The sequence below is a fragment of the Pseudophryne corroboree genome, chromosome 2 (genome assembly GCF_028390025.1).
Source record: "Pseudophryne corroboree isolate aPseCor3 chromosome 2, aPseCor3.hap2, whole genome shotgun sequence".
Classification (NCBI taxonomy): Eukaryota; Metazoa; Chordata; class Amphibia; order Anura; family Myobatrachidae; genus Pseudophryne; species Pseudophryne corroboree.
The window spans coordinates 640,559,752-640,572,997 of record NC_086445.1 but is presented as its reverse complement, the minus strand read 5'-3'; the positions used below and the strand labels follow the sequence as shown (position 1 = coordinate 640,572,997).

Sequence of the window (13,246 nt, the reverse complement as noted above, 5' to 3'; positions counted from 1 at the left end):
ATTGAGGGTATCCAATTACCTGTGGTAATATACAGTACTGCGGGTAATTGTATCCCCCCAAACATACCCAGTAATTTACCACTGGTAATTGTATCTCTGGTGGCTATCCAATTATCTCCAATAAACCAGCACGAGCCGCGGCTTATCAGGGATTTTGTTTCGCCTGCCTCAGGCAGGCGAAACAAAATTCCCAAAATCAGCTCTGTTATAAGGGCTGTGGCTGCAAAAATATGCAGGTTTCACTGAACCTGTGTGTTTTCGTAAGAAAATTTATTTTGTTATGGCCAATCTAATTGGATAGCCTGTAAAAAAATATTGGTGAATCATCAGGAGAAATTGTGAAAACGGACGTTTATCGCACCCAATGTTTTATTGGATACCCACCCTTTATGTAGTAATGTCAAAATGAGAAGGACTAGATCAAAATGTAACCAAACTGGTCATATGAACTTTATAATATATTTATCAAGTGCTGATATTTTAGCAGTAAACATTAGGCCTAATTCAGAGTTGTACGTTAATGCAATTTTCTAGGCTATGGAACTACTAATGTTAGCAAGTAAATCTGCCGCCCAGAAATGAAAAGCGTGATCATAACCCCATCCGCAACTGTGTACACATTAGCAACCTACATGCTCGAATAGGTCTATGGCTACGCAGACTGGTCGCGGAAGTAGCGACACAGGTGCCATGTTTCTCTGTGTACATGAACACAGCTACAGATACACCCCCCGAAAATGGTGAGGACACACCTGCTTTTTTGCCGCCACTCCCCATTACCACCACTAAATGATCACTTCCTGTCAATCATTCTGCAAAGAAATGCTCACTGAGAGCAGAATCACAAAGGCACCTTTACACATGCGCAGTGCGATCTGCCGATAATCGCTTAATTGTGAAAACATCGGCATAGCATACAACTCGGAATTAGGCGCATTAAGTGGGTCTTGATGCAAACAAACTGCATAAAATCACAGGAAACGGGAGGTAAAGATTGTAGTGTTCCCCCTAGGATGTGGGCAGGGAAAGACGCAGAGGTTGCCAGGGCAGTATGGTGCTTGCACTCAAAAAGGGGGGCACAGCCAGCTGGGGAGGAGGACACAGCCCTACCGGTGTCACTACTGGGGGTGGTGCAGCCCCCTCAACTTCACTAATGGGGGCGTGCGCCAGCCTTCGGTGTCATTAATGGGGGAGTGGCCAGCTCTTACGCAGGTGCTGGGCTTCCCCCAAGCTCTCCCTTTAATGTGAATAGATGCCATGTGCGTGCGTACGGTATGTATTTATGTGGCAGCAGCTTGGCACTGGGCAGGGCTGTTTTAGCAAGACGCTACTAAAAGGGAAGGGACCCTTTTAAAAATCAGCCAGGGCATAGTGCCCTGCTAAAAATCCTAGTGTGTAGACTAAGATTGTGCTGCCCAAATGAGCTTAGAATTTATGTGGTATAAGAAACACTGAGAAGTATACTTATTGATGAGTAATATATGTGTGGCTGTTGTAAGGCAGCAGCATTATCAGCTGCCTAGAATAAAGCAGTCATTGGCAGCTGGCATTTCTGTTCAGTTATTGGCAGTGTTGCACAGCTGTAATGAAGAGAGATAGCAGGACACATGGAATATAAAACAGCCATTGTAGAAATTTTAAAAGTCAGCTGCTGACACCATAACTATCCTTCACCATTTACCTTATTGGAAATTCTTCCTCATTTGGTTCTAGTTATATGCCATTTTGGAGTAGCTGTGTGTAGCCCAGTGTTTTTCTTTAGCATCATTTGCATTGCTGGAAACAGTCAGAACACTTGTTCCCCATGTTTATCTGCAGCAGCTGTCCACGAGGGGCTAGTGGAGATCACCAAAGCAGGAACAGAGATGGAACAAGTATGACTGTGGAATTCAATGGGTTCAGCTGCTGTATTGATATAATATTAAATAGATTTTCTAAACAACTCTGACCTTGATGTGGTAACACTCTGCAGCTCTAACATGTAATTTTCCACTGACTTCACATGTTTTAATTTGTTTAAACTTATATTAATAAGCAAGTATCACACGTTCAATTTGTTTTCTTCTTAACTTTCTACTTTTCCTACTCTATTTAGCCAGACCATGATGATAGCCTGTGTCTCTCCATCTGATCGAGATTTCATGGAAACATTGAATACTTTGAAATATGCCAACCGAGCTCGTAACATCAAGAACCGCGTTACAGCTAATCAGGAGCAGAGTGGTCAACAAGTGCAGGCATTGAGAGCAGAGCTGGCACGGCTACGGCTAGAACTGCAGGAGTACAAGACTGTAAGTAGCATGTTTCATTTTGTAATTGGTTAGTTTTCTGTTTGGCAACAACAGGTCCCATGAAATATGTCAAACAGCAAGTACTGTACCTTTTGTATTTATATTGTATTTGGTTACCTAGTACTATAATGACGAGACCATGGAAATCACTATTCTTTCAAAACATGAGTTGGCAAATCCATTTGAAATGCTCTTGTTTACTGGTACCCCCTGACAAATACTTTGACAGATTTCTTCCAAAAAGCATTGTATATAATTATCCAGGACAGTACACTTCTTTTTGTATTTTTCTCACTTTGGGCAGGATGTATCAATGTGAAAAATTAGGTAAATGTCAGTTTTCAAGTGTATACCATATCACATATGTGGCCCCCGTTGGAGCTGCCATGAACTGGAGGAGTGGTCCCTCTGGCTCAGATGGGATGAAAGATAGAGAGGCACCCAGGCAGATGGTGGTGGTAGGAGACTCTATCATCAGGAAGGCAGATAGGGCAATCTGCTACCGAGATCGTGATTGCCGTATGGTCTGTTGTCTCCCGGGTGCTCGGGTACAGCACATCGTGGACCAGGTAGCTAGATTGTTGGGAGGGGCTGGGAACGACCCGGTGGTCTTGGTGCACGTTGGCACCAACGACAAAGTTAGTGGTAGGTGGGATGTCCTTAAGAAAGATTATAGGGACTTAGGTCAGAAACTAAAAGAAAGGACATCTAAGGTAATATTCTCCGAAATATTACCAGTGCCACGCGCTAGCCCGGGGAGGCTGAGGGAGATCAGGGAGGTAAATGTGTGGCTTAGAGACTGGTGTAGGAAAGAGGGGTTTGTGTTCCTGGAACACTAGGAGGACTTCTCAGTCAGGCGCCATCTTTTTTGTTGTGATGGATTGCACCTGAATGAGGAGGGGGCTGTGGTGCTGGGGGAAAGGATGGTTAGTAGGTCGGAGGAGCTTTTAAACTAGGAGCCTGGGGGGGGGGGTTTACCTAGAAACTATGGGTCATGCAGTGAGAATAGTAAGGATGGTGGTAGTGAGCTAAATGGGGGTGGAGAAGGGGGGAGACAAAAAGCAGCCGGCAAGGGCGAGGGTATTTACATGGGTTCTAAAAAGGGTATTAACAGAAGTATTGCCAAAACAGTAACTAACAACAATTATGTGTCATCATTACAGCATATAGAAAATGATGTACGTAGCATAAGGGAAAATACTTATGTCGGTGCGGAGACTTTAGACGGAAACATTGGGTTGATCAAAGAGAAGAGTAAGGTGGGCAGTATTAAGTATGGTGGGGGTGGAGAGGGAATGAGAAGGACAGTCAGTAAGAGTAACTCTAGGGAGGCACTAGTAAACCATGATAGGATACCTTTAAAAAAACAAACGGACAAGGGAACCGCTAAACTAAAATGTATGCTTGCAAATGCAAGAAGCCTAGCAGGTAAAATGGAGGAATTGGAATTGTTAGCATCAAAGGCTGAGTATAGTATAGGTATTACGGAAACATGGTGGGACGACTCTCACGACTGGGTTGCAAACTCAAAGGGGTATTCTCTTTTCAGGAGGGATAGGGCAAGCAAAAGAGAAGATTTATGTTAAACCATCTCTTAAACCATACTTAAAGGAGGTTATTTATGAGGGGACTGGCGATAATGTGGAGTCACTATGGGTTGAAATCTCAAGTGCTACAAACAGACGGATATTAGAATACATGAGGAAGAACAACTCTTGCAGCAAATTGAAAGGGCTGCGGGATTGGGGGTTTTAATTATCCTGATATAAACTGGAGTAACAATTCATGTGTTAAAGCTAGGGGCAACAGGTTCATAAATATGTTAAAGGATCTTTACTTGTACAAAATTAGTCGAGGACCCAACTAGGGGTAAAACTACTCTGGATCTAGTAATTACTAGTAATGTGGACATTATATCAAACACAAAAGTTGGGGAGACTTTGGGTAACAGTGATCACTATATGATCACATTCGACATCAGTTTCAGGAAACATAGCTATAAGGGTTCAACCAAAACATTTAACTTTAGGAAGGCAAATTTCAGTATGCTGAGATGTGCACTAAACAATATTGAGTGGGAAGTTTTGTTTCATAGCAAGAACACTTCAGAAATGTGGGATGCTTTAAAAGGGTTGCTAGATAGCAATATTCACAAATTTATTCCCATGGAATAAACGCAGGAGTACCAAACTCAAATCGATGTGCTTAACAAGAAGGTCATGGCAGAAATGGATAAAAATAAGCATGCTTTCAAAGCATTTAAATCTAATGGAAAGGAGGAGTCATTCCAGTACTACAAGGAATGGAATAAAAGATGCAAAAAAGCAATAAGAGCAGCTAAAATGGAAAATGAAAAGCAAATCGCTATAGAGAGTAAAACCAATCCTAAAAAGTTTCTTAAATACATAAACAGTAAAAGGTTAAAAAGGGAGAACATAGGTCCAATAAAAGATTAATTTAGAGTATTCATAAATGATGATGAAATAAAAGCGGAAATACTGAACACATTTTTTTAATCCGTGTTCACCAGAGAAGAACTGATGGTGAGAGTAGTGCATAGCAATAGTGGCAGTAATGATTCGTGGTTAGATACTTGTTTAAGTGAAGAAATTGTCCGGGAGAGACTAAGCAAAATTAAGATTATTAAATTACCTGGCCCTGATGGACTTCACCCGAGGGTTCTTGTGGAGCTTAGGTCACAACTAACAAGACCCCTATACTTGATTTTCAATAGTTCAATTATATCAGGCATGGTACCGAAGGATTGGCGTAAAGCTGAGGTAGAGCCATTATTTAAAAAGGGATCCAAAAATCATCCGGGTAACTACAGACCAGTTAGTTTGACATCTATAGTGGGGAAAATATTGGAAGGAATTCTAAGGGATAGCATACAGGAGTATCTGCAGACAGCTAAGATCAAGCTGGACACCAGTAATGAGCAGAATACCACGAGGGCCCGTACTCGGGCCACTACTGTTCATTATTTATCAATGACCTAGAAATAGGCCTGGAAAGCACAGTGTCAATCTTTGCAGATGATACTAAACTGTGTAGGGTAATGAATTCGGAAATAGATGTGGAGTCTCTACAGAATGACTTATCTAAACTTGAAATCTGGGCGTCTAAATGGAGAATGAGGTTCAATATAAAAAAATGCAAGGTTATGCATTTCGGGACTAAAAACAAACTTGCATCCTACATATTAAATGGGGAAAGTCTAGGGGTAACAGTATTGGAAAAGGATTTGGGGGTACTCATTGATAATAGGCTTAATAACCATATACAATGTCAAAGCGCAGTAAAGAAGGCAAATAAGGTGCTAGCGTGCATAAAATGGGGAATTGAGACAAGGGATGAGAGTGTAATCCTGCCGCTGTACAAATCATTGGTACGTCCGCACCTTGAATATTGTGTTCAATTTTGAGCACCACTGTATAAAAAAGATATCGGTGAGCTCAAAAGGGTTCAAAGGTAATTGATCAAAGGGCTAGAGGGACTGGATTATGAGGAAAGGCTTACTAGGTTGAATATATATACACTGGAAAAGAGGCGTCTAAGAGGAGACATTATTAATATCTTCAAATATGTAAAGTGACATTACAAAGAGTTATCAGAGGAATTATTTATTAAAAGAACTCTGTTTAGGACACGTGGGCAATCGCTGAGGCTAGAGGAGAGAAAATTCCGTACGCAAAGTAGGAAAGGGTTCTTCACTGTTAGGGCAATAAGGATTTGGAATTCCCTGCCAGGGAAGGTGGTAATGGCGGACTCTGTAAATGAATTTAAAAATGGATTGGATACATTTCTGATTGAAAATGATATCTAAGATTATAACATTTAAAATACTGACGTTGATAATCTGGGTAGAACATGATTTATAGTTGTTAACTGGTCATAAAGCATTACTTCAGCAGGTACATTATAATCAACTCAACTTAATACAGAATACAGGTTGAACACGATGGGCATTGTGCCTCTATTTAACCTCAATTACTATTTTACTATGTCACTGTAGTGTGATTTTTGTGCACCTTCGCCTGCTGAATGCATTCCTGGCTGGACATTATTACACTTACAGCAGAGAAGGAGTTAACTGCTGGTGGTGACAATTGGCTGTTGGGCGGCGGCCATCTTAGGAGGATAGGGAGAGATGTGAAGCTGCGAACTGACACCAGCGCCTGGACGTCAGTGGTTCCCAGCAGAGGCAGAGAGATATGCAGGCCTTTCCCTGACAGACAGCCAGGGGCGGTGATACAGTCTCTTTCCATACTGCTAAAGTGAATGGCAAGGAGAGGGGTAGAGAAGGTGAGCAGTCTTCTGATAGAAGCATTTGTTGGAACAATGCAAGCACCCATTTGGACTTCAGCTTCTAGTGACAGGTGAATGCTAGAGCTGTGTTTAAGGTTGGTGGTTTATTCACCCACATCACAAGTCTACTCTAAAGAGGGAGAGATCACGTCAGGGACAGAGGTACCATGTGCAAGGCAAACTGCAACTCCAGCTACAGGAAAAATCAACTTTAACGCTATATAGGGGCTAAAGCATAGCAAAATTAACCAGCCACCCGTGTATAAAGCAAAGCGTTACCAAGGCATAGCCAGCCATACAGACTATCATGCACATCCTGTAAGGCAAACCCAGACCGCACATAGGAAGTATTCTGCTCCAGGAAAACAGAAAGAGTTTAACGTAAAACATCTACTCAAAAGTGCAGAGACAGGATTTTATTGTCAGCATCTCCAGTCAGACATTGGGGCAGATGTATTAAATTGGGAGAAGTGATAAAGCAGTGATAAGTAGTAGGTGATAACACACCAGCTAATCATTAAAGGTTTGAAAAATTACAGTTAAGGGGGGTACTCACGGAGCGATATTCTAAACAATCTGACTAGATTGCTTAGAATTTATGCAGGATCGCTCCGTGTGTACCCCCTACAGCGATAGCGATGCGCAGCCCCGCGCATCGCTATCGCTGCTGCTAGATTGGCCTGCCGTGCAGACCAATCTAGCGGGTCGCTCACTTCACCCGCTGGGTGATGTGAGCGCCCCCCCCCCCCCCCCTCCCGTCTCCCCCCGCACGCTCAGCACAGATCGCGCTGTGCTGAGCGGCGGGAGAGATGTGTGCTCAGCACACATCTCTCCAGCATCGGTTTGTCTATATGGGCCTTTACTGTATGAGCTGATTGTCTGGTGTGTTATTAGCTTCCACTTATCACTTCTTTATCACTGCTTTATCACTTCTCCAGGTTTAATACATCTGCCACATTATTCCTACAACAACTCTGAGTTTGGAATTCATTTTGAAACAAAACAAGGAGGAAACTTTGTTGCCGTTAACTGTATCAGCTACAAAGTAATATTTAAGGCTATGCCAAAAAGGAACATTAGCGTCTGGCTGAGCAAAGTTTGCTGTCTAATATGTATGGTAAATACTACAACTCTGATAATACAGTGGTGCTTGAAAGTTTGTGAAGCCTTCAGAATTTTCTATATTTCTGCTGAAATTTGACCTAAAACTACCTCAGATTTTCAAACAAATGCTAGAAGTAGATAAAGAAAACCAAATCAAACAAATGACACAAAAATATTGACGTGCTCATTTTTTTATTGAGGAAAATTATCCAATATTCCAATATCTGTGAATGTCAAAAGTATGTCAACTTTTAGGCTTAGCAGATATTTTGAAGGTGAAATTAAAGTCCGCTACTTTCAATCTAGTGGACAGCCTGTCTTTTAATAGAACAGGGATCTGTCAAAGTCTGATGTTCACAACACATTTGTGAAAATGTATCATGCCACAAACAAAGGAGATTTGTGAGGACCTCAGAAGAAGAGTTGTTGATGCTCATCGGGCTAGAATAGGTTACTAAACCATCTCTAAACAGTTCGGACTCCACCAAACAACAGTCAGACTTATTGGGGGATATTCAGTTGTTTGAAAAGTCGGTTGGGTGTCTGTTTTTTCCTGTCTATTAGATAGGAAAAAACAGACATCCAACTGACTTTTCAAACAATTGAATACCCCCCATTGTGTGCAAATGGAGGAAATTCCAGATCATTATTACCCTTCCAGGAGTGGTTGGCCAACAAAAATCATGCCAAGAGCAAGGCGTCTAATAGTGTGCAAAGTCACAAAGGTAACCTCTAAGCTACTGAAGGCCTTTCTTACATTAGTTAATGTTAATGTTCATGACTCCACTACCAGGAGGACACTAAACAACAATGGTGTGCATGGCAGAATTGCAAGGAGAAAGCTGCTGCTCTCCAAAAAGAACATTGCTGCCCATCTTCAGTTTGCTAAAAATCATGTTGACAAGACAGAAGGCTATTGGAACAATGTTTTGCAGACAGATGAGTCCAAAATAGAGCTCTTGGATTAAATAAAAAGTGTTATATTAGGAGAAAAGAGAGGACTGCATACCATCATAAAAACATCATACCATTTGTGAAACAGTGGTGGTGGTGGTGGTGGTGGTGGTGGTATCATTGTTTGGGCCTGTTTTGCTTTATCTGGCCCATGACGACTTGCCATCATTGATGGGACAATGAATTCTGTATTATACCACAATATTTTAAAAGAAAATGTCAGAACATCTGTCCATGAATAGCATCTCAAGAGAATGTGGGTCATGCAGCCAGACAATGACCCACAGTCATTAGACCAAAGAATGGTTAAAGAAGAATACATTTTAAAGTTTTGGAATGGCCAAATCAAAGTCCTCACCTTAATCCAATCGAATGTTGTGGATGGACCTGAAGCAAGCAGTTCATGGAAGGAAACCCACCAACATAACAGAGTTGAACCTGTTTTGTATGGAGGAATGGGGTAAAATTCTTCCAAGTCAATGTTCAGGACTAATCAACAATTACCAGGATTGTTTACATGCAGTTATTGCTGCATGAAGGTTCATACCAAAAACTGAAAGCAAAGGTTCACATACTTTTGCCATATACAGATATGTGATATTAGGTCGTTTTCCTCAGTAAAATAAAATTAACACGTCTAATTTTTTAGCCATTTGTTTGATTTGGTTCTCTATATCTTCTTTTAGGACTTATGTGAAAATCTGAGGTAGTTTTAGGCCAAATTTTAGCAGAAATATAGAAAATAATGTAGGGTTCACACATTTTCAAGTACCACTGTAAATCTTGAGAGGATAACCATTCCGGACTGTGCATCGCTGAGCTACTGTGCTAATATATTCTATGGGGCCCCAAGGTTTAAGTCACTGTATATATAATTATATTGTAGTCTATAATAAGATGTGCAATAAGATAAGCAAGTGTCGCATAATATCGCTTTAACTTGGTTTCAAGTAATCAGCTACAACCTGGTCTAGTTGATATAGTGTTCAGACAAAATTATATAAAGTGCATGCTACTGGTAATTTATAGTGCTGAAAGTTGTGCTTAACTTAGAAGATATATTTGTGTAAGCATTTCATTGTATGAAATATTACTGTATTGTATAATTTACTGCAGTGATTAACCAGAGATTCTTCCAGCCAGAGAGAGACCTAGCAAAACTAGTTTCTAGTTTAATAAATTTTCAGTCAACGTTGTTGCAAAAGTTTTTGGAAATTTTATTATTCCTTGTGTGCAAAGATATTTCATCCTTACATGTGTGTCACACATATGTAAGAAAAGGGTCTGCAGCTGATGCGGGTTGTTCTGTTGTGGTCTGGCTACACAGCAGTCCCCATAGGATTCTTGGGTCTGTGATGCACAGCAATCTTTAGAAAGCATAACTCTCCATAGCTTGTGCCCATTAGCTAATCATCTTCAATAAATGGCGTTGGCTATAGAAGCCCATGGGCTTCTTTACACAGAAATCCCCAGAGAGGGAGCCATTACTTGTGGCTTGTGCATGTGCAGACTGATGACAGCATACAGATGTGTCCTCCTACATCCTTGCTACAGTCACATTAAACAGCCCTTCTAGTCACGCCATGCCATGTTCAGTAGCACAGAGTGTCTTTATGTGCAAATGTTCAATTTAAATGCGTCTAAATCACATTGCTTTGCAAATAGGACACACAATCGGCTTATGCTGATTAAAATGATATGGGGCATGCCTATATTCTGCGTGTGACTGCGGCTGTATCTGCATACGGAATTCTACCTTACAGGTTCTCCTGGTAACTTAATATTTTGTATGCAGATACAGCAGTGGTCGCACTCAGAATATAGGCATGCCACATATCATTTTAATCAGCATAAGCTGCTTGTGCATCCTAGTCACCTAGCGATGTGGATAACATGCATTTTCGGAAAAAAAAAAAGACACCCGACATTAGAAGGGCTGTCGGGAGCTGCCGGCTGACTCTCGCCATGCATCTCCAGCTGCATGGCATATTGAGGCAAAATGTATGAGGACACATCTGTATGCACATTTAACGCCCAGATCATATATCTGGAAGTCTGAGATGTCACGGCACAAAGGTAATCTTACAATAAAAATACATAGCATTTGATACCAAATGCCATATTCCATATGATAAAAGGCTAACGCGGCTATTCACCTCTAGATGGCGCCCAATGGAGCAATTAAAGTGTTGCTCTATTCAGAGACAGACACGTACACACACCCACCCTCCTGCTCAGCATGACAGAGACCCGACTCCCAGCAGCAGATGCTCCTCCCACCTTGTAGTCTCATTCTGTGTATACTCTCTCAGCCTCACACCACAATCTCTTTAAATGGGCTGCTGCTGAGCCGCTGGGGATTGTAGTCCAGCACCCCCCCCCCCACACACACACCACCACCTTTTGCAGACTACAAGTCCCGTCAGCCTGTTATTCGAAGCCTTATGCAGGAATCTGATTGGCTGACTGGTGGCTGACGTCAGCAGCAGAGCGAGGTGTCTACTGATGATGCATGAAATTTGCAGAGGGGACCTGTTGATGGGATGCAGTCTGGGGTACAGTGATGGGAACTAGGGTGTTGCAGGCAGCCTGGTAGGTTAAAACCCTGTATTTTGTCAGCACCACTGATGGCATGGGGCACTGAGGGTAGCAGGCTTTCTCACATTTCTCAACAGATCTTTACTAACACAACTTTTGTCTGTATGTCTGGCTATCTATCTATTATATATATATATATATATATATAGAGAGAGAGAGAGAGAGAGAGAGAGAGAGAGAGAGAGATTATATATAATATTCAAAACTATAAATACATATGTACTTGTATATATATATATATATATATATATATATATATATAAAAACACAAAAGTATCTTTATCTTGCGCCAACACAGGAGCGACACACTGGGAGAGGTCTTTGTTGGGAGACCTCACAAACATACAGAGAAAAACACAGATTCCCAAGTGCGCTAATGATAAAATTTAGTTACACAATTCTTCCAGCGTTTATTTCGTCGGAAAATGTGGACTGGAGGATGTTTAGATCTGGGGACCTGTAACAGACACCCCTCACCAAAAAGTCACCCAAACAAGAGGCCAACGGGCCAATTAATAAAAAGTTATTTTAATAACGTATGAATGAACATATGAATTCTAATACACAATATAAAATTGTATCAATAAAAAACAACCACAGCCAACATGTTTGTAAGATGGATCCTAGATACTCCCTCACCTTTTTCAAGGTGCGAGCTCGAAGGGAGTATCTTCACAAACTAAGGTGCGATTTCCTGACTGACGAACCCAACGCGTTTCGTCTTATCGACTTCATCAGGGGTGTCGCATATAGAAAAAAGGTTAATTTGCTCTCGGTGAATTTATATGGCAGATCGTAACCTCAAAATAGGAATTAATCAAAATCTCCTTTATCAGGATTTAGTGGGGGGAGTTCCTATATTCAGGTTCTTAGCCGGAGCTTGAAAGATATTCCTTTTAGGATCTAAAATCTATAAAATGGTAGTGTTTCTATAAACACTGCCTTCAAACTAATTGAGCATAATTCCTTAGGGGCCGTCTAAAAATGCTCTTGATTATAGTCCGTTGGGAATGCCGACAACCATATGTCGGTGTTTTTTGCCGACTGCTAAAGTATGGTCTCCAACTCCTATGACCAAGATAATTATTGGTTCGACTGTTGTCTCACGTAAAATTCAAGACTTAAATAGCTGGTTTGATAATCACAAGGATATAAAAGGTGCGACTTCCTCAATAGGTCTCAAGGAATCAATCCTGGAGAAAATGTGGCTATGTGTAGAAGTTATGACTATTATATATGGGCTTTATCCTATATAATAAAAGAATAACCCTGCTCCCCTGCTCCCCACCTCCATGGAGGGGGGGTATTCAAGTGCTTTGCACGCCGGCACCCACTAGATGATGCGCGATGGAGCAGTTCAAGTGTTGCTCGGTTCGGGCGCACATATCGGCCGACGCTGACATTACTGTTATGTTGTTCTGGTAACTAGTACAGTATATACAATTAGTAATTAAACTGATGCTCTATTAAGCAAATACAGGTTGTGTCTCCCATATGCGGAATTCCGAAATACAGATTTTTTTTTAGCGTGACTGAGATAGTGAAGCCTTTGATTTCTAATGGTTAAATGTACACAAACTTTGTATAATGCACACAGTTATTAAACATAATGTATACCTTCAGTCTGTGTGTAAAAGGTGTATATGAAACATAAACACATGTTGTGTATGTAGACAAGCTTCGATAGACAAAAATATTCAAAATATTGTATAAATTGACCTTCAGGCTGTGTATAAGGTATATGAAGCATAAATGCATTCAGTGTTTAGACTTGAGTTCCATTTCCAAGATATCTCATTATGGTATGTAGTTATTCCAAAATAAGATATCCTGAATACCAAGCATTCTGGATATGGGAGACACAACCTGTAGATTGATATTATTTCTCCAAAATTCAAGCACCAGCCTTCATAAGTAATAAAAATACAATGTCTTTCTTTTCTGGGATTAAAATATGGATCACCTAAAAATTAAGAGGGAAACATAATGCA

The 13,246-nt window shown here is 41.0% G+C and overlaps 1 protein-coding gene across 6 annotated transcripts in view; it reads left to right on the top strand.

Moving 5' to 3' along the window:
* The window catches only part of KIF21B (kinesin family member 21B), a 376,092-nt gene that overhangs the window by 173,246 nt on the left and 189,600 nt on the right, over nt 1-13,246 (top strand). For all 6 annotated transcript variants that reach the window (XM_063954959.1, XM_063954957.1, XM_063954962.1 and 3 more), the window contains exon 8: nt 2,096-2,291. In XM_063954959.1, the coding sequence (XP_063811029.1) occupies nt 2,096-2,291 (196 nt within the window). The remainder of the gene's footprint in view (nt 1-2,095; nt 2,292-13,246) is intronic.